Genomic DNA, 21479 nt, shown 5'->3' on the forward strand with positions numbered 1-21479 from the left:
ATTATGTGAATTATAACAGTGTACAGTATATTCATGGCAATTCTAAGCATATCTCGTGATTAGAACTATTCCATAACTCATTCCATAAATCAAGCACGCAAGCTGTTGAGCCCGAGTCAAGCTCGTTCAACCCCAGATTCTTTATTCTCGGCTTGTTCCATCGCCCACCTTTCATCTGTTTCATTGCTCATCGGGATCTCCTTCATCAAAAAGACCGAAATAAACCCTGCTCCTGCGATGCCGATGAATACTCTCCACAGCACTGCCAACGAGTCGGCAAATGCCTCCCTGACTTGTGTCCTGAGTGGCTCCTCTAAGGCCCCAATGAATGGAATTGCCGAAAACGCAATCTCAGTCCCGCCCGGAAACATTGACGAGAACTCGGAAGGAAGGCGTTTGGAAAGCTCGGTTTGGAGAACAGATGAGCCAATGGCAACTCCGTATGTCCCTGCGAAGGTTCGTATGAAGGCGAGCAAGGCTAGCGCGGATGCATTGAGCGAGACAGGAAGGGGGGCCAAGACAGGGAAATTAGTGCTAGCGTAAAGAATACCTGCACCAACTCCAATAATAATCTAGGTGCTTTTAAGCAAAAGATACACATTAAAAATAAAGTGGGGACTATACCTGGAAACCGATCGATTTCGCCATAGAGGTATCTGCCTTGACCATGCTAAGTAAACCCAGCCCAATGGTGGTAATCACCCAGGCAACATAGTTCTGAGGCCTATACTTCTTGAATACGACAGCGGAAATACCGGTCAACTAATCCGTTCATGAGTTAGCCCACGCATTCATATGGCCGTGCATACAAAGTGACTCACGATCGCAAAAGGCGCCTATCAAATTATATCATAGTCCCCATGTGAGCATCAAGTAAAGTGAGACAGAACTGGGGCGCGCTTACCACGGTGAATGCGATCCCAAAAAGATCGACTCCGGACCTGATCGGTGAAGCACCTTTTGAGCCCTGGTAGTATACGGGCAGATAGTCTGATACGTTCCATTAGCATGGGTTCGCTTGCTGCATGGATAAGGCAACTTACAGACAATGCCAGTAACCAGTATTCCATGAAGAAATACTCCCAAATATCCACTGAGACTGGTTCGATTCCATAACAGCTCGCGAGGGAGGATGGGTTCTGTGGCCCAGTTGAACTCGTAAACAAATGTAACCAGGAGGCCTAGCAATCCGACGACAAGAGGTACAAGTACTTGATATGATTTCCAGGGATGGAGTGCTCCAGCCCAGGTTAAAGCAAGCACCACAGATGTTGTCGAGGCAATGACCAGAATGTTTCCACTGGGTCAACCAATGAAGTCAGTCGCTTGGCACGTCAGTGTGATGAATAAACTTACACCCAATCAATTCGGCGAATCTTCTCGTTGAATGGCTCCTTGGGAGTGTTGAGGTTCAAGAACAAGAGCACGAGAACAATTGCAATCCCAACAATAGGAATGTTGATATCTGCGAACTGGTAAGCATAACTCATACAACCCAAACACTGAACATACAAAAAAGCCAACGCCAGTTGCTTTCAGCAAATGCGCCTCCAACTGGGGGTCCTATGGCACTGGCAATAGCCCAAACGGCACCGACGATCCCCAAGTACGGCCCGCGTTCAGCGAGTGAGACAAGGTCGGCGACAATAATATCAGTAAGCGTAATGATCCCACCCCCACCAATTCCTTGGATTGTGCGTCCGGCAATCAGAGCGGACATATTTGGTGCTGCACCGCATATAGCTGACCCAATGGCGAATATGACGAGGGAAGCTAGCATTACTGGGCGCCTACAAGCAGAGTCACAGTTGAGTGTTTGGTTTCGATTGGTACATACTCATAGTGCCTTACCGCCCGAAGATGTCGGCTAGCCCGCCACTCATCGGCATGAAGGCCGTGGAACCCAGAGTATATGCGGAGCCAACCCACGCGAAATCGTGGCCATGAAGGGCCTCCACGATGGTAGGAAGTGCAGTAGATACGGATGTCTGTGGCATATGATTGTGAGTTAATGAATCTCCCAGTTGGTTGAATAAATTACGAGTTCCAAGGCACTCAGAAACGTAGAAGCGCAGATGGCAACGAATATTAGCCAAAATCGAGCGCCCTTCTTCTGCGACGCGGGAGTGATAGTGGCTTGATCACCAGCGTCGAGCGACTGGACAGGAGACTTATTGTCCATCGCGGCTATTGGTAATGCGCTAGGCTCCACTCTTGGTGAAGAAGAGGGCGAAACCATGGCTATCTAAGTGATGAGGCAGGAAGGCGAAGGTTTTTGCCCCTTATCGTTTTCAACAAGCAACTAATATACTCTGGTACATCCTCGGGATATATCATCCAGTAAACCTCACCGACCCCAGGACGCGCGTGCCTTTGGTGAGTTGATAATGAGCATTTTGTGGGGATTACCTATGATATAGGCGCCGACCATGAGAGTATCGGTGGTTGTGGTCACTTCGGGGCCTGCGGAGAACGCGATTGGCTCGGGGAGACACGACTGGCGTGGCCGAGCCCGATGACGAATTAGTTATCATGCTAGATATCAGGCCTCATTATCCCTATCAATGGCTCCGAATGACAACCGGCCTCAGCCATCTTGTAACCTCGTTTTCTCCGTATCTGTGCGTGATATTGAATCTCCGGGTACACCGTTAAATGCTCGAGTATATTCAGCAAATGTGATGAAGTTTGGGTACTTGAAACGAAGAAATCAACGCTTGAAGTGCGACCAAGGATATAACGCCAACTCCTTCTTTGTTAGGTAGATAAATTTTTGATGAGATGGAGAGCTTTCCCAACTTTGGTAACATGCCCGCCGTACGACTATCGGGGATAGATCCAGGGGGAGGTTTGAGGCTCCGATCCCTCGACTGCTATCGGCTTTGCAAAAGTACAACATGGAAGCTTGTAACTCGACCTATTGAAGTGGCTTTCAACAAGCAATACTTAGTAATAGTCGAAACCCTCTCTCCACAGAGCTAATGCACCTCCAGATGGGCGTGCTACGGCGCATTGGCTCCGTTAACGCAAGGCTATTAGTTCTGGTATCAAGGCGCCCAAGACACCGGAGCACGATTGTCTTGTTTTCTCCTCGAATGGATTTCCAAGTTCGGGTCACCAAAGCAAGTACAGTGGTATTGACAGTCAACGTCCAAAGTGAATCACTTTCAGTCCCCACAATTCAGCTTCCGGCGCTTAATCACCATTACCCAATACGAATTTGCAATCAAAAATTACTCTTTACTTTGATCATCACCTCACTAACCTCTAGTCAGGTTTATATACCGTTCTGGGGTGTTACTGAACGGCGAGTATCCAGGTATTTGGATATAATAGAACTAATATAAACAACACATACGTCTCACTTAGGTAGCTGACTTTCCCACCGACCCGGAACTAGCTCATTCATTCCGCTCACGATGGTCACCCATATCTTGTTTGAGTCTGCAAGTGGCTATGGCCTTTTCACTGTCAAGCAACAAGAAGTGATCGGAGCCAAGACCAAGGAGGTGCAAGACTCGATTCAAGACTTGCACAAATTTGGGAAAATGGTTGAATTGAAGAGTTTTATGCCATTCAAGAGTGCTGCCCATGCGTTGGAGAACATCAACGATGTTTCCGAGGGTGAGCCCTAGTCGTTTCTCACTATTCAATAAACTCATGGAATGTATTGTTAGGTGTATGCAACGACTACCTCAAAAACATGCTCGAACTCAATCTGCCTAAACACTCCAAAAAATCCCCCGTCATTCTGGGTGTATCGGAAAAGAACCTTGCAGGATCAATCGTTTCCACGCTCTCCATCGAATGCGACACATCCGAAAAATCTCTCGAGCTCATTCGTGGTGTCCGACTGCACGCCGAAAAGCTTCTCAAGGGACTCGAAACCGGGGACGTATCCAAGGCTCAACTCGGTTTGGGCCACTCGTACTCGCGTGCCAAGGTCAAGTTCAACGTGAACAGGAGTGATAACATGATTATTCAGGCGATTGCGTTGCTTGACCAGTTGGACAAGGATGTGAATACGAATGCGATGCGGACTCGCGAGTGGTACGGGTGGCATTTCCCCGAGCTGGCCAGGCTCGTACCGGATAGTTTGCAGTATGCAAAATGCGCTCGGTTGATCGGGTCCAAGGAGTCCCTGACGGAGAACCATATCCCCGAGCTCGCTGCCATCCTGGACGACGACGAAACTCGCGCCAAGAATGTTCTGGACGCAGCACGCACTTCGATGGGACACGATATTGCCGAAATCGACCTGATCAACATTTCCACGTTTACCGACCGGGTAATCGAGCTCGCCGAGTACCGCAAGAGTCTGACTGGCTACTTGACCGAGAAGATGAACCTCGTCGCCCCGAGCTTGACGAGTCTTATTGGCGAGCGAGTCGGAGCGCGGTTGATCAGTCATGCGGGCAGTTTGACAAACCTGAGCAAGTATCCCGCGAGTACTGTGCAAATTCTGGGTGCGGAAAAGGCATTGTTCAGGGCTTTGAAGACAAAGGGAAACACTCCCAAGGTAAGCCACTTTTTGCCTTTTTGTTACATTTCTGGGCTGGGGTTTAATTGATTTGCGGTTGTAGTATGGTTTGATTTACCACTCTTCGTTTATTGGACGTGCTGGAGCCAAGCACAAGGGACGTATCTCGCGCTACTTGGCTAACAAGTGCTCAATAGCGAGCAGAATCGACTGTTTCTCTGGCAAGTAGCTTGCTCTAACATTCTTACGCCTCTAACATCCAACTACAGATGTACCAACCGCCAAGTTTGGTGACGCACTCCGTGCACAAGTCGAAGAACGACTCAAGTTCTTCGAAGTTAGTCCTATCCTTTCCAACCCCGTTCCTATACTGACTGATAAAATTACAGACGGGTGAAGCACCGACCAAAAACTCGGAAGCGATGCGTAAAGTGCTCGAATCCATCGGAATGGATGAGGACGAGGATGATTCTGATGAAGAGATGTCTCCTGTGGAAACGGCGCCTGTTGTTCCCGGAGAGATGGCCAGCTCTCCAAAGAAGGAGAAAAAGAAGAAGAGGAAGGCTGAAGAGGCTATGGAGGTGAGTTGCATCTAATATTTTAGTAGTACCGAGAACTAATAGGCAACAGTTGGACGAGAGCGAGGAGCCCCCTGCCAAGGTGAAAAAATCTAAAGATGAGAAGAAGAAGGACAAAGAGGAAAGGAAGAAGGAGAAGAAGGAGAAAAAGAGGAAAGCGGCCGAGGTAGAAGAGGCAGAGGAGGAACCAGCCGAAGTCGAGGTACGCCTTGCCATACCCCGTTGACCTTACCCCAGTACTCAATGCGCTGTGCCTTAGGAAACACCGGTCAAGGTGAAAAAGTCCAAAGAAAAGGACCCAGAGGCCAAGCTGAAGAAGAAGAAGAGCAAGAGCAAGCTCGCAGAGGCCGAGTAAGGGTTATGTACGGATGTCTATTTTGAACTGTTTCTTGTATTTTGTGCTTTTTTTGTTACTCTTTTATCTACGAATGTTGAGTGGACTGTATATGAAGCAAGAGGTCTCTTTTGATAAAAGCACCAACTATTCCACTCTCCATTGGTGACCACATTGAGAATTTGCGCATCTATCGAGGGTTGGTGAGTTTGTGAAATGTGCAAGCGCTGTAGCAGAGATAAGACGAACTTGTAAACTGACAAATGGCTGTGTAAATTTTTCTCAAGTTCAAAGAAATAAAGAGGGTTGGCTCACATGTAGTCATGGGCTCATCTGCCGATCGAATCTGCAACTGCATAAAGTACGCCCGTCCGTTATCGCATTTAGGACATGCCACTACCAATCAATTCAAATAAATATATATATACGGCGAGGTAATCGAGCCAGGGGGAACACAAACCGTCGGTCTGGTCAACGTCTTTCCACATTGCATCTCCACCCAGCACGTCGTCCACTTCTTTACGTTGAAGACGAGTTCGGGACGTCATCTGTCCAAAAAGAAAGAAAGAAAAATTGGCATTAGAACAAGTACAGAGGGGTGTTAACAGGGTATAACGTACTTGTTTCGTTATGGGGAACTCGTATGGACATGTTTGACATGCCCACTTGTTGAAGCCTGATGCTTCGGCTGAGATGATGAGTATATTGGCGCACGTTGGGCAGAAGAGCATCCTGTGGACTCGTTGGGGTTGCCGGACTGTAGTGTATAGCGGTCGAAAGCTTTAACCTAGTTAGGATAGGAATGTTCAGAATGTGTTGTATTGTTTAATCTATTTGACTCGGACCAGGTCGAGCTCAAGCCCCAAGCCTCAAGGTTCAAAAGTCCAAAAGTCCAGACGGGTGGTGGCTGTGCTGGAAGACACCCGGACCAATTTGGGCAATTCGATACTCAACAAAAGTGGACGTGGGGGTGGGAAGGATCAGTCAGATGCGATTGGTAAGACGACGTGCGGCTACCGCCTCCAGATTTCCCGCGGAGGAATCTCGCAAATTCCAGCAGTGCTCATGGGTTGTATCATTCCTTTTTGTATCACATTTAATAGCGTTAGGGTTCTTTCGAGAACGGTGTGGTCGAAGAGGGAACACCTGTCCAGACGCTGTGCTACACAGGAATAAAGCGCTTGGTGCTATAAAAGGACGAATGGCTGTATTGTCCTTATCTGAACCGTAGCCTTGACAGCCTGATATATCTATATACGTATTGATAATGAAAATCCCTTCTATCTGGATGTAGATCAACAAGTAGAAAGGGGCGAGACAATGGCAACGCAGTGTGCTTCGAGACGAGTAGAATGGATTGGGGGAGAGAATGGACGAGAGGACACTCGAATGGGGGATCGGCGGACAGGGGCCGATGTTTGTGTTTGGACGTGCTTAGAAAGTGCTAGAAGTGATATGTCATCCTTCCCGCCCCACTATAAGTTGGAGTGAACCACCAGCACACGGCTTTTATTTACTACTCTTACTCTTACTTCTACTTCTAGTCTTACTCCTACTGTTGCCGCCTCCTATCCACGCGTGGAACGTTGATCATTCCACCACACAGCCTGGAAGCCGGTGCCCATATTAATCCAATAAACGATCTGAATACCTCAACGACCATGGACCGTAAGTGATGTCACTCTGTGTAGTGTATACACTCAACTGACGATGAGCACAGACGATCACCATGGAAATAGAGCTACTAATAACGAACACGAGGAAGACCAGCGGGATGCGATGGAAGTGGACGGAACACTTGATGTGGCACCCCCAGACCGATCCACACGCGAGCCACCCGCGTTCGACGAGAACACCGAGAGGCCAAGACAGCGCAGGCGATACCACGTAACAGTACAAGACGAGATCCGCGACGGACCATCAGCCGATAACGGTAACGGTGACGCTGCCGGTGACGATGTCGAGGTACTTGAGGCCGCCCCGCCCCGTATGAGCGAGTTGTCAATCGACACACCTACCACTACCACCCCCCCTGGCGAGCCCACTACAGTCACCATGCGCGATCCAGAACCTGCCTCGCCTCGCATTTCCACCATCCCTTTGCCTGAGGTCCCTCCTCCACCACAGCCACCACTTAATCCGGTTATGGAAGCTGCTAGACGACTGACTACTTCCCCCGATGCGACCAATGACCAGATGCAAGCTGACCTTGCTTTGCTTGCTCCTTATATTGCTGCCCAGGCCATGGCTGCTGCCTTTCCTGCTGCCGGTCGACCACCCGGAGGTCCCACCCAGGGGAACGCCCCACCACAGCCCAATGCTCAAGCCCAAGAAGGACAGGCGCAAGGTGGCCAGAATAATAATACGAACAACGGATTGCCACCTTTGCCCCCTTTCTTCTTTGGTCTCCCTCCGTTCATGTTTGGCGGCAACTCGGAAGCCCCGGCTGACCCCAAACGCGCGGAGCGCCTCGCAAACGGCCTGAAGGTCGTCGAAGATGGATTGTTGAAGCGCTGGAAGGCAGTATGCGGGGAACAAGGCGCCGTGTGTGCAGTTTGCTACAGCGAACTGCTCGAAGAGCCTGGGATCGAGAGCGAAAAGGAAAAGGAGCAACTCAAGGAGCATTCCGACGAAAAGGTCTCCGAGGTAGAACCAAACCAAGACACAGACGAGCACCAGCGCGATTTGCTCGAAGCCGTCAAGCGCCGTGAGGAAATGGAGAAACTTGAGGAACAGGAAAAGGCCCGCAAGCTCGAGACCGCGGTCCTTGCTTTCCCCTGCGGACATGTGTTCCACCGCACGTGCTTATTGCCTTGGTTGTGTAAGTCTTGGTCTCTCTATTCGTCTTCCGCTTTACTGATATACGCGGCTTTTCTCTTTCTTTTGACTGTACAGCACGCCATACGACTTGCCCCACTTGTCGATTCGATATTGATCCCAAGAGCGATACCCTTGTGCTCCCGGCCGAAGACGAGCTCCCGCCGTTTATGGGTGGCCCGGGTGGTCTTAATTTCGGGGACTACTTTACTGTCGGCCCCGTCCTTCGTGTTCCACGCTCTCATATTCCGGGCTTTGGGCCAGGTCGCGGGAGGTCGGCCGGGGCTGGCAATCGGCCCGGAGCCCCACCACCAGCTAACCGCTCTGGCGATACGGAGCAAAGCACTCGACCCGAAGGTGAAGAACAAGGAAACAGACCCGAGGGCGAAGAACAAGGAAACCGATCCGAAGGAAATGCTCCTGAAGGAGACCGAGCGGCTGAAGGGGGAAACAACGGGAACGCTACTCCTACATCTGCCCGCTCCGTAGCTGAGCTCTTTGATGCGCTTTTGGGGTCGATTTTGGCCGCTCATGCAGGTGCAGGTGGGCCTCCGAGGCCGCCCAGGCAGGAGCGGGAGGGTGCTCCAAGGCAGGATGAACCGAACCAAGGGCAGGACGCAACCCAGTCGAGTCGAGAGGAAGTTGCTCCCGATACGTCTGCGCCGGTATCGCCCACGGCAGACTCCATAGATTCATCCGTGCCTGATCTGATTCCCATCGCGTCACCAAGTCAAGAAACATCTCAGCCAACCTCATCCTCAGCTACATCGACCTCGACCTCGACTCCCCACTCGGAAATCCAGGCCCGTACGCTCGACTATGATCGTCCAATGGCCATGTTTGGTCGTCCAACCCCGCGCCGACCGCCCCAGGCAATCACGCCCGCATGGATGCGCCAGCCTCGACCTGCAAACGCCCCCGCACTCCGTGTGGTGCCCAATGATGTTTCGTCGGCACCGAGCCCGAGGGCCGTGAGCTCTCCCACTGCTTCGACCCCTGGTGGTTCGCCGCCTGCGAGGTCTGTGTCAGGATCTGGAGTTGGGTCTGGGTCTGGGTCTGGGTCAGACACTGTGCAAGCGTCATCTGGATCAGGTTCAGCGCAAAGATCTTCTGAATCTGGATCGAGCACTACGCAGCCAAGACATACATCGACGACTACGTCTCCTATCGCCGGATTCGGTCAACTTCGCGCCATCGTTTCCAACTTGATTCCTCGCCGGCTGAGCACTTCGCGTTCTCCGTCCGCTCGTGCTTCGAACGCTCCTTCCGATCGAAGCAACGCGAGCACCGAGTCTGTTGCTCGTGGAGCTACGAGTCCAACTTCGCCTCGCGGTCGGGCCTCTCGAGGCGTGACGAGCCCCACATCACCTCGCGGCGTAACCAGCCCGATCTTCTCTCCTCGTGAAGGCGGGCTCCGGGCAATGCTACACGGTCCCGCTGCTTTGCTTCGAGACTTGACGACCCCCTCGTCGGTTCGCCGCACGACCAATCCTGGCACGAACGATATGCCCAGCCTCGAGAGCGATAGTGAGACGTTTTCGGAAGACGATGCGAATCAGTCGGATGAAGAGTCCGAGCCCGATGATTTGCCTGCTCTGGAACCGATTGATGAGCGAACCAGGGCGGGAAGGAGGGCTCCTCCTGAGCCTGAACCCGCTGCTGCTGCTACGCCTGCGTCCGAACCTGCTCCGGCCCCTACCTCTGCTTCTGCTCCTCAGCAACCTCCGCGTCAGGATAACCATCCTGCAGACAATATTATCACGCTTCGTATTGATTTGGGGCATGCAGACGGAAGGGACGAGACTATTATTGTTCCGCTGTTATTTAACCCCCACGGACGGCCTGGCAATAACAATACCGAGCAGAACCAAAATCAGGGCCAGACTCGCCCCGCTCAAGAACCACGCCGTGCTCGGACCCCACCTCCACTCAAGAAATGGACGCCTCCCGAACCGATCAAGACGTTCCGCCAAGTCGTCGAAGAGAAAGAGCGCGAGGCCGGATGGAGGTGCGACGACCCCGCTTGTCTGCTGGGTCCAGCCGACGACGAAGAACCGACCGACTCGCCGACGATCAAGCCCACGTACTCGATCATGCGTCCGATCGGCCCGGACACGGAGCCGGTACGATACAAGGCCGAAGACGGGATCCGGGTGTATGCGGGTGGCGACGATGTGCGCGTCAAGGGCGAAAACCCGGTGTGTGCGCACATGCTTCATCCCGAATGTCTTGTCACCAGCGCGCGTGTGAACGGGTATGGGCCCGAACATGGCAATGATGCCAAGCGTGTTGCATTGAGGTGTCCGGTCTGTCGGTTGGAAGGAGCGGTTGAAAGGCATGTGTGGGATGCGGGCGTTCAAGCCGACGAATGAATGAATAGATAGTTCTTTGGGTCTTTTCTCCCCCCTCTTTTTCTGCTTTATTTTCTGTTTTCTTTTTCTTCTTTCAATTCGTTTCGAAAGGGAACGTAAACTTGTACTATATCATGCATACATACATACATGTAGAAGTGTATCATACCTCAATGCTGGGTGCGCTCCCTTTCCGTGCATTAATATATATGTTGCTTCGTGTTATTGTTTAATTTGGGAGTGTGCATTAGCTTTATTCCGGCAGTGTGAGTGTGCTCTCAACCTCCCGTGAGCTGATCATTTGCTCGTACATTGCTCTGGTAAACACCCATTTGTTAGACTTGCTCCGCACTTGAGATATAATCTCTTGGATGGTCTGTCGCTCTTGCTGGTTTCTGTTACAGTTTGCCCACCACTTGTCGAGGCTGCTTTGGAGCATCGGCGCGTTCAAAAGGCCGTGCTCGGATTGTTCGTTTAAAACGTGTAAAACAAAAGGTGCTGTGTAATGCGGGTACGAGAGAATCGACAGACACTTGAGGATACGTGTGATTCGGAGGTTGTTGTGCGGTGAATCTGTAAACTCGGTAGTATACTACTAATCTAACCAACCGGGCACGGAGAATTCAAAGCTTACGAGTCAAATTCCTATACCTCTCCTCCCACCCGTCCTCTTTCCTCCCAACCAACCCGGACTCGGTATCCATTAGTCTCATGCCATAAAATTCAAGCATGAGCTCATACGATCTTCTAACTCGCAACAAGATCGTTGAAGAAGAAGTGATTTCTTCGATTTCGTGTTCTGTAAGTGGATTCGCAAACATATTTACTCCTGTTGTGTGTTAGAAGCTGGTATAGCTACTGGAATGGCTGTGGAGATACCTTGTTCGGGAATCGGGAAACTAAGTAGGGTGGTTAAATTGAGTGCCAAGGGAGAGAAATGTGAACTCGAGCTTACAGCCATTGAATGAATCCGTGTTTTGCTTCGAGTAGGTTATGCTTTCCTTGCCATCTAGTTCGATATATTAACCAATACTTTCTCAAGGCGGATACGCTCGTGACTCACTTATCAAGCAAGTCCTCAATTAATAGCCCGTCCGGGCGGCATTTGAGCTCATTAGAATAGAAACTCAAGTTTTGCTTCCCAGATCTGGCATTGACTGTCTGGTTGTTCGGATACCCGTCTAGGAACTCTTTGACGTCATAGGGAATGGACGAAAGTCGACTCATAGAGATGAGATTCAATGTGAGACGTACGTGAAATTTGGGAACGAAATGTTCGCGACGTAAGCTTACAAGGTAGCGTGTCTGCATATATGAGTGACGTAGTTGGCAGCACGTTGTTCTAAGCGCTGGGTGATCGGCATTGTTGGTGAGTTCTGATGTGGCTCATGCGTTTACGGATGTGCACTAGCATGGGGCGGCTTATAAGTCCTAACTATGCAATATAAATGTTTCAAAGGAGTGTTGGTTTGGATGCATTTGCATATCATATCTCATAGAAATCATGCGGACGACAACCGGTACCAATGCTGCCTCGCGATATCAGAATTGGCGGTGGCCGCATCATTATATGTATCATCTCAATAAATACAGGGTATTGGCGCCTCCAGAAGCATTCAGCTCGGCGAGTAAGTTGGTAAAGGCCGCCAAAGCCGGCCGTAGCGAGTCCCTAGCTACATGATTTGATCAACGTACTGCTACACTGTCACATCTTGGGCCTGGTTGAAAAGCCGCTAGAAAGTCCATTAAAGCGGCTATATTAGTAATTGGGGGCACTTTTTATATATTATAATGAGTTCAATCATTATCCTTCTTCTGAAGTATGTTTTATTATAACATACCGCAGGATACATCACTTGGTCCAGAGTAGCCACATCATTATGTAATCCGCAATTGCGGATCCGATGGAAGCGTAATGGCGGTATTGACACCAAACGAGCCCCCGTCCATGGCGGCAATGATTTCTAGTACAAAAGGCACTGTGGAAGCAAACGTGGTGTAAAATACCGACACTCTTCCTATACATTCCTATCACTCCAGTTACTCGTCCCAAACATGGCTGTAAGGTTTCACTTATCGTCCACTACTGTAAATACGAACGTCGATGGCGACCGTGTCGCCGAGGTAATGACAATCCGTAAAACACTCGATTGTTGTGGTTGAAAGTAAAGACAGTTATCAGAAGATCCCCCCCCGGGACCTTATAAGGTCAACGGGGTTCGTACATGAGTAATCGGAATAAACCAAACGAGAGTATATAGTTAGAAATCAGATACAAACAATAGAGAAGAGTGACAGGTGGGCAAAGGTGGTAAGTCGGGTGAGCATAGCCGACCCGATTATGTAAGGGATTCGCATATAGTAGAGTAAATATACGAATATCAGGCATTCCTTACACTCGCCCTCCAGGTGGCATATAGCCACCTTATTCACTTCCTTCCCTTTCCTCCGTCGGTTCGCTCTCCTCCTTTTCCGTCGTTTCGATCAGATCCTCGACGCGTAGAAGATCGCTTGAGTTCGAGCTTCCTTGGGGAGATGCAAGGTTGTTCAGGCTCGATGGTCTTGAGTCCCTTGTCGGCGTCCCGCATCTCGATGTCTGGCCCGAGGTTGGTCCACTTGGCAACGTGGTCAGTGGCATCGCGGACATCTGGGTCGTCTCGGTCGCCGACGATGGCCGGCTCGGCTCCTGCGTCGCTGCCAGGTGAGGGCTCGTCCTCGTCCTCTCCGATGCTGGATTCGGGAGCCTCGACAGTACGTAGTGTCTCAAAGTCGCCTTGTTCCCCCTGACCGTCGCCCAGTGCTCCTCGATCCCCAGTATGAGGTCGTCGATCGCCCTCTCCGTCGACTCTGGCATCTGGGGCATGGGATACGCCCTCCTGATCAGCTCCTGGGGGTAGTTTGCGTCCCCGATCCTGGGTTCGTCTTCTATCCTTAGTGCTCGAAGCGCGATACGGGACATGTCTTCCATGATGTCCCACTCCCTGTCTATGACCCGCTGGTGAGTCCTCTTCACGCGTTCGCTTAGAGTCGTGGTTACTGATATGACGTTCTCGACCGAGAGAATCGCCCGCGATACCTTCCTTGCCAGCTCGTTGACTTGCAGTCCAACCGTCCCTGCCTGGGTCGGTTCCGTCGCTGGTCTCCTCGGATGATTCGCCGGTCTCCTCTCGACCGGATCCGGTAGGGTCGTAGGGACTGGATCGGGTACGCGCTCGTTTTCCTCCCGTTCGCGTTCTTCGTCCATGCTCGGTCGAAGTACTTCTTCCTCGTACGGTGGATCCATCGCTAGACCGGGAGGCCGACGTGCTTCTGGTAGGTGATCGGCCGCGATTCCTAGCATTAAGTCGAGTGCGTCGCCGTTTAAGGCGTCTTCCTGTAGATGACCCTTGGTAAGTCCGCTCTCTCGGTCGTGCACGCAATGGCCCATTGGTACTGACGCCAACAATACCTTCGTACAGGTCCATCTGACCTCTCCCGACGTGCGGGGACCTGGCCATGTTCGGCCTCCCGAACCGTCCTCGCCTTCCCCTTTGGGGGGGTGGAGCGTTTCTTGCCCTAACGGTTTCGAGGCTGGTCTGGGCCACCGTGTTGAGCAGCCGTAGTAAACCTGCATCGACTCGTTCGTCGGGCCCTGGGTCGTACGCTGGTGGTGCATCCCGCCGCCGTTCTCGGTCGCGACTGCGGCGTCTTCGCCGGCCGTAGTACATTTTGTAGATAGAGTCAAGTGCGATAATAAAGGATCTAGTCTTAGGCAGTGAAATATGGTGCTGATGACCGGTTGAGGTTCCCATATCGCTTCCTTAAGTACCCTTACGCTTGCGCATTCGATGGTTTCAGACCCACTATCGCTAAGCTCATCGTACGGTACTTCCCCGTCTTCTTTCCACGGTAGCTCTTTAGTGCGGCTGATCCCTAAGGCTTCGAAATATTGTTTTAGGGCCTCAAGGTGCCGTACCACGCGGTATGATTCCCAGGTACGGTCTCCCGATTGCCATACTATCTCAAACATCGCGTTATTCCCCTTGCCGCGATGTCCACCTATCCGCTCAACCGCCCATTCATCATCATCGGCTTCTAAGGAGGCTATCTGCTTGTAGTTCCTTCCCGGGAAGCGACGATCCTCATATGGTACGTGTGGTTTCAGTAGCGACGCGTGGAATATTGGCTTTATCCCTCTTCGCTTCAAGTCATCGGGCAACTCTACGTGGTAAGTGGCCCCTTCCTTGACCACACCGTCTATTCTTACTGGTCCGATCCATTGCGCCAATAGCTTGTGTGGTTTCCCCAGCGGTACTCTCATGTTCTTGGTACTAACATATACTAAGTCGTCGGTCTTAAACGGTGAAGGTCTTCTATGTCTGTTAGCTTCGACCATCTGACTTATTCGCGAACCAATGATGGCATCGTGTGCTATCATTAGTGCGTATTTGATGTTGCGGGCCGCGTCGCGTACCCCGTACATATCAGTATTGGTTCGCACTAATATCGGACGTGGGGTTCGTCCGTAATTCAGTGCAAATGGACTGAACCCGGTGGTCTCCGACCTAGCAGAGTTTACTGCGAACTCAATGCTAGGTAACTTGGTTGCCCAGTCTCTCAACGCTGGGTTTATGCACACGCGTATCAGCGCCAGTATCGTGCGTATGAGTCTTTTGGTCTGCCCATCCGTCTGTGGGTGGAACGCCGACGACAGTCTCAGTTCGGTACCTAATAGTTCATAGAGCGTCTTCCAGAAGATCGATGTAAATAACTTGTCTCTGTCGCTAATGATGATCTCGGGTACCCCGTGCAGCCTAAAGACGTTCGCGTGAAATACCTCGGCCATGTCGCGGGCCGTGTAGTCCAATCTTGTTGGTATCAAGTGCGCCATGCACGTAAGGTGGTTGATTACCACGCATACCATGTCGAATTTACCCAGTAGGGTCGCCGATTCCGTTAATGGTCCCAGGAAATCGACGCCAATCTGTGCCCACGGGTATTTGGGTACCGGTAATGGTTTCAGCAGCCCGTACGGTTTCTGAGTCGACTTCTTGGATGATGCGCAAGACACGCATGCTGCACAGAATTTCTCCACGTCTTTAGCCATATTTTTCCAATATAGACTTTCCCTCATATATGCGTATGTCTTCTTGTATCCTAGGTGTGACACTATCGAGTGCGCGTGTGATATCAGTAACGTCCTTATGTGCCATTCCCCAACCGTGGTGTCTGGGACGCATAGGTACGTCCTACCGTGTTCTGTGAAATATAGTAAATTGTCGCGTAGCTCAAATTGAGCGAAACGCAATGGTTCATTCACTATTCTTGCGTAATCCTTGTCACTCTGGTAGCCGTTTGCTATTGCCTCATTCACGTCTAACTCTTTCACCAGCGTCGTGATCTGTCGGTGATCTGAGCGGTCTAACGGGTCCCACTTGTCTCGTTTGTTGTCCGCCCGACTCCCGCCCTCCAGCTCAACGCTTGCTGGTGAGGTCTCTTCTCTTTTGTCGGGCTCGGTTTCTCTCGAGTCCTCTTCCGCAATTTGTTCCCCAACAAATTCATCACGTATGTCGGGGTTCCAATTTTCTTTCACGCGCTCATTTCCTTGGTTACGCGGTGCCCTGGTCCTTTGCCCCGCTCTTCCCGGTATTTCCGGGTCGTAGCAAACCGGGGCCACTCTTTTGCGCTCCGGGTTCCGTCGGACACCTGCCGACGTGGTCTGGCTCTCGCTCGCCACCTTGGCCGCCATCCCGGTTACTACTGGTCGGGTCACTGATTGGTTACGCGCACGCGCGTCCCGTATGCCGTCTTCCTCCTCGTAGTCTGGCACGAACTTGCTCTCTGCACGCTCAGTGCCTTTCTTGTCCTCACTATACATCCGCGATAGAGCGTCCGCGAGGACGTTTTTTGATCCCTCAATGTATTTAATTGTGCAATTGAATTGACTCAGTTTCTCCGCCATTTGTACCTGTCGCGGGTTGAGATCCTTCTGAGTCTGTAGGTACTCGAGCGCCTTGTGGTCGCTGAGTATCGTAAACTCGACCCCATGTAGTAACGGTCCGAATTTATCTAGTGAGCACACCACAGCTAACGCTTCCCGGTCCGTGACTGAGTAGTTCTGTTGAGCCGTGGTGAACTTGGCGGACCAGAACGCGGCTACTTGCGCCGTTTGCCACTCTTTGCCTTGGCTTACTAGTCCGCTCGCCCCTGTCAAGCTAGCGTCTGTAATTAGGTATATAGGTGGCTCGTTCTTGCCGTATTTGAGCGCCACGCGATGTCTATCACGGAACTCTTCCACCAATTTAATCGTGTCACGGAAGGCACGTTCCTCGGTGCCTCCCCATCTGAATGGTGTGTCGCCACTCGCTCTCTTAGCCAACGGCGCCATTGGTATGCGAATACCTGGGCAGTTCGGTGCTAGGTATCCAACCGCACCTAGAAAGCTAGCTAATTGTTCTTTTGATTCAGGCGTCTTCCACTTGGACACCGAGTCGACTTTATGCGGGTCCATTCTGATCCCCTTCTCGTCAACTATATGCCCCAGTATACGCAATTCTTCAGCTAGGAATTGCATCTTACTTGGGCTCAGGAAGAGCCGTTCGCGTTTGAGTACTCCCAATATGGTACGTATGTGTTTCACATGCTCTTCTAACGTATCCAAGAATATTACTATGTCGTCAAGGTATACGAACATGAATACTCCTATATACGGCGCAAAGATATGGTTCATCAGCGCTTGGTATGTCGCGCCCGCGTTACAGTCCCCTTGCTGCATTACGTGACTAACCATAGTCCCCATAGGCGTGTGGAACAACGTCTTATGCACGTCTTTGGGTACCACCCGAATCTGCTCGTAAGCGTCCTTCCCGTCCAGTAGCGTTCGATACTTATGCCTACTGACTTTGGCGAGGATATCTTTGGGTAACGGCAATGGTGATGCCATTTTCACCGTATTCGCGTTTTGTTCGCGCTTGTCTAACACGGTGCGTAGCTCAATACTTCCGTCTTTCTTCTTGGGTATGAATAACATTGGTATTGCGTTTGAGCCGGTGCTATGCTTCCATTGACCCGATCCCAAGTATTCTCTTGCCTTAGACTTGAATTGTCCTTTCAGCGCCTCCGGGCATCTCGAGGGCCTGAAACGGTATGTTTTCTGCTCGTCTATCAATGGTATGCGATGGTTTATTGCTCGGAAAGGTGGTAGGGGTGTATTACCGTCCTTGGGCTTGCACACATTCGCCGCTTTGTCTCTGAGCATGTCACGCAGTTCAGCCATCCGCAGTCCGACGATGTCCGCGGACAACGAATTAATCTGTATTACTTGCTCCCCGTCGAGTGGTAGGGATTTTGTAGACCCGATGTATACCCCGTATGGGTTGAAACTTAGTCGTACGCTATGTTGGAATAGGAATGGTGTTCCCATTATCAAGTCGTAGTTGTCTAAATTCCCCACATCGAAATCTTGATACTCATCAATTCCTTGGTATTCTATTCTAGCTTTTACACCATAATGTAGTGTCCCTCGCGACCCTGCCATTGCCAACTGTACTTGCAGCGGTTTCGTGAGTTTCACTTTCGGTAACCTGAGTTGGTCAACAATGGTAGTGGATACTATGTCAGTTTGGCACCCCGAGTCTAGCAGTACGCGAACGGACTCGCCTTCGAGCTTGGCTTCAACTATCAGCGTGTTCGGGACCTTCCTTGTGTGGTCCTTAACCTTGATAGCGTTTCGCTCAACATGTTTCGGTCCCGGCTCTTTGTTCTTCCGCCCGACGCCCACTACGTTGATTTCGATTTTTTCCTTCAGCCTGGTGAGTTCGTCTAGCTCTTTGAGCATGACTGACGACACCCTGACCTTGCTCTTGGGGCGTACTTTAACCGCGTTCGCGTTGACATGCGATGGTTTGGCCTTGTGGAACTTCGGGCAGTCCTTGGACAGGTGACCCGATTGTTCGCATTCAAAACAGAGCCCAGCCGCCCTCAATTCAGCTTTCTTCTCGTCGGTAAGTTTTCTTCGCTGGTTCTCCTGTCCGTCGCGGCCTTTTGCCTGTCCGCCGCGCATGTATTCGTTCGGGCGCTTGTTCTGCCGGTTACCGTTACTGTTACTGTTGTATCCAGTCCCTTTGTTATCGCCGCGGTTTCCGCCGCTTTGATTGTCCCCCGGGTTCTTGTAATTAGAAGCACGGTCATGCTTTTGCAAAGGACTACGCGATCGGTTCCTTCTTGATCCCGATTTGTCATTTCCCGATTTCTCAATTGACCGTTTGTACTTGTGCGCGCGCTCTATGTCCAGCGCTGTTTCTCGCAATGTTTTGCATGTAGTCGCTTCCGGTCTCATGCCTTTGAGTGCCCATCCCACTTTAATATATTGGGCTGCACCGTCCCAAACTCTCAGCACATGTTGGTGGTCTGTGACTTCCCGTAAGCGTCTTCGTAAGCGAGCCAATTTGGCAAAATAATCTTGCACGCCCAAATCTCCCTGCTTCTTTTCATTATACAACTTCCTCATGTCGTCCTTGAAATCTGGTGGGAAGCAGTAGTCATATAGTCCGACATATATTGATTCCATTGAGTAGCTTCCGGGGTCCGGTGCAACGTTCAACATGTACCAAGACGCGGCCTTGTCGTCCAGGAATCGGCTGACAGTGAGCACTGCCTTGCTGTTGCTCAATCTAGTATCACTGACGTATAGGTCGTAACTGAATATGAACATATCCAGCTTGTCAATGTCCGCTTCGCCCTTATACGTCTTGGGTGACTGTGCCTTGTATCCTGATCGCGCTTGCGTGACCACCTTTCGCTCAAGTTTCTTGTTTTGCTTCTTGAGCTTCGCGACTAATTCCTCCAGCCGTCTATTCCTCCGACGGTTATCATCGCGCAATCGTGCCGACGATTCGGTCCAGCTTGAGTCGGACGAGTCGGCTGTTTCGGATCCACTATCTGATGGATCTGGAGGTCCCCCACCTCCATACCTGCTTGTATGCGTGGATTCAGTCTCATCGCTATCCGTCTCTGACAACTTGGATGATTCAGATGGTGACGGGGGCCTTCTCTCAGTCGACCGCTCCCGTCGTTGTTCCTTGCGTCTGGGTTCACTGGCCTTCCCCATATCCGTTCGGGTTGTCTTACTAGTCTTCCTAGCCGGGGTTGATTCTATGATACCCTCCAGGTATCCCCCGCCCCTGTATGCGTTTGGCGTGCTTTGGGGGTCTGTTCGTCGTACGTGACGCTCTCGCGTCCCTTCTAGGTCATCCAATGCGGCTCCCAGGCTAGGACGTTTCCTCTTCTTGCCTTTAGCCTTAGCCTTCGCCTTTCCCTTACTCTTGTGTGACCTGGTGCAACTTGTTGTCGTGTCCTCTGACCCGCTATCGACTTCCTCGATTGTAACGCGCGGTTGTCTCGATGGTCCAGCCCCCCTCGTCTGACTGTGAGTGCTTTCTGACCTTTCGGAGCTCCTCAGGTTCCGGAGTACTGATGCATACTCCTCATCATCAAATGCGTACTCATCCGCCAGCTCGTATATCAGCGCGTTTACTTCAACGCTTCCGTTTCCGCTTTCAGCTTCGGTACAATCTCCTTCACTCGTGGGTATGTAATCCGATTGTGACCAGTTAGGATTAACCCAGTCGCTAACGTCTGGTAGTTCCTCAACATCGCCTGGGCCCCCGTTGTTGCCATTGGCTCGGCGTACCTCTTCGTCCCAGGTGAGGCCCTCATGATTAGCCGTAGACTTGGATTCGGTGCTGACACTGATGTCCAGCTCTTTTTCCTTGCCTTTACCCTTAGACTTACGGCGGGTACGCTTGCGCTTACTATTCTTGGAAGGTGTCTCGCTTTCCTTCTCATCAATAACTATATATTGCGCTAACACGGGCTTGCCGTCATCATCCAGGACGATGCTCTCATTTAGTACACGGCTCGTCCTAGCCGTTACGAATATCTCGTCGTCCGATTCCCTCCTACTTTCCGCGCCTATGTTGGGGGTCGTAGGGACTTCCGAAGTTGCTCGCTGGTCGTCAGCATATGCGGGAGCGCTTGTCTGCTCGACCGACGCTCGCTCGACGAGTTCGACGCTCTGTTCTGAGGTCGCTTCCCTGTTCATGGGGGCATCCGCTTCTCGGCGGGTCTCTTTAATCGGCAACGGCCAGCTCAACACCTTCCGGATAGGTGGGGCTCGTTGCGTGAGGGCCACATAGGCCGAGGGAGATAACTTGACTCCCTCGGTGTCGGCGAAGGCTATTCCCTGGCGCTTCCCGACACCCAGCACTACCATGCGCTCGCCAGGCTCTCTTGCGCCTTGGGGCATGGTGCCAAAGGTGAGCTGTACTCTTCTCGCTGGTACAATCGCTTGCTCATCAGTGGTCTTGTTCGACGTCTCGGGTTCCACGCGGTTGGCTGTTTTCGGAGCCATGCGCTTATCGGCCCGCCTCTTGGGGGCGGTAGGAACCTTGGATGCGTCGTAGTTGCGTCCGCTGCGCAACCTCCTGCTCATGTTCAGTACGTACTATTCTCTGTGATCGATCAGCAATTGAAGAAATTGAAATAAAGTAAAATGGGACAGTGTAACGGAGGCCAACCCGTCACTCTGTCGTTCGAAGTTCGTCGAGTATAAACTCGATACGAGTGTTGCAATTAGTATGTCAAAAAATGTAAGGTTTCACTTATCGTCCACTACTGTAAATACGAACGTCGATGGCGACCGTGTCGCCGAGGTAATGACAATCCGTAAAACACTCGATTGTTGTGGTTGAAAGTAAAGACAGTTATCAGAAGATCCCCCCCGGGACCTTATAAGGTCAACGGGGTTCGTACATGAGTAATCGGAATAAACCAAACGAGAGTATATAGTTAGAAATCAGATACAAACAATAGAGAAGAGTGACAGGTGGGCAAAGGTGGTAAGTCGGGTGAGCATAGCCGACCCGATTATGTAAGGGATT

The 21479-nt window shown here is 51.2% G+C and overlaps 5 protein-coding genes across 5 annotated transcripts; 2 read left to right on the top strand and 3 right to left on the bottom strand.

Moving 5' to 3' along the window:
• Positions 1-116: 116 nt before the first annotated feature.
• RhiXN_09236 (major facilitator superfamily transporter) lies at positions 117-2239 on the bottom strand (the record flags this gene model as incomplete). Its single annotated transcript, XM_043329052.1, has 9 exons — positions 117-572; positions 625-762; positions 822-836; positions 905-990; positions 1044-1300; positions 1357-1465; positions 1513-1790; positions 1852-1988; positions 2042-2239. 9 exons carry the CDS (start codon positions 2237-2239, stop codon positions 117-119), a joined length of 1674 nt encoding a protein of 557 aa, XP_043180498.1.
• Positions 2240-3419: 1180 nt separating this feature from the next.
• RhiXN_09237 (small nuclear ribonucleoprotein) lies at positions 3420-5413 on the top strand (the record flags this gene model as incomplete). Its single annotated transcript, XM_043329053.1, has 7 exons — positions 3420-3624; positions 3678-4519; positions 4584-4692; positions 4750-4817; positions 4870-5061; positions 5111-5260; positions 5318-5413. 7 exons carry the CDS (start codon positions 3420-3422, stop codon positions 5411-5413), a joined length of 1662 nt encoding a protein of 553 aa, XP_043180499.1.
• A 1640-nt stretch (positions 5414-7053) lies between these two features.
• Positions 7054-10581, top strand: RhiXN_09238 (Zf-rbx1 domain-containing protein; the record flags this gene model as incomplete). Its single annotated transcript, XM_043329054.1, has 3 exons — positions 7054-7060; positions 7113-8213; positions 8288-10581. 3 exons carry the CDS (start codon positions 7054-7056, stop codon positions 10579-10581), a joined length of 3402 nt encoding a protein of 1133 aa, XP_043180500.1.
• Positions 10582-10813: 232 nt separating this feature from the next.
• RhiXN_09239 (opioid growth factor receptor) lies at positions 10814-11787 on the bottom strand (the record flags this gene model as incomplete). The annotated part of the gene is made up of 5 exons (XM_043329055.1): positions 10814-11133; positions 11195-11389; positions 11440-11459; positions 11516-11569; positions 11624-11787. The coding sequence occupies 5 exons, from the start codon at positions 11785-11787 to the stop codon at positions 10814-10816; spliced, it is 753 nt and encodes a 250-aa protein (XP_043180501.1).
• Positions 11788-12989: 1202 nt separating this feature from the next.
• Positions 12990-21031, bottom strand: RhiXN_09240 (Transposon Ty3-G Gag-Pol polyprotein; the record flags this gene model as incomplete). Its single annotated transcript, XM_043329056.1, has 2 exons — positions 12990-13541; positions 13598-21031. 2 exons carry the CDS (start codon positions 21029-21031, stop codon positions 12990-12992), a joined length of 7986 nt encoding a protein of 2661 aa, XP_043180502.1.
• Positions 21032-21479: the final 448 nt, after the last annotated feature.

Source organism: Rhizoctonia solani, chromosome 5 (assembly GCF_016906535.1).
Source record: "Rhizoctonia solani chromosome 5, complete sequence".
NCBI lineage: Eukaryota > Fungi > Basidiomycota > Agaricomycetes > Cantharellales > Ceratobasidiaceae > Rhizoctonia > Rhizoctonia solani.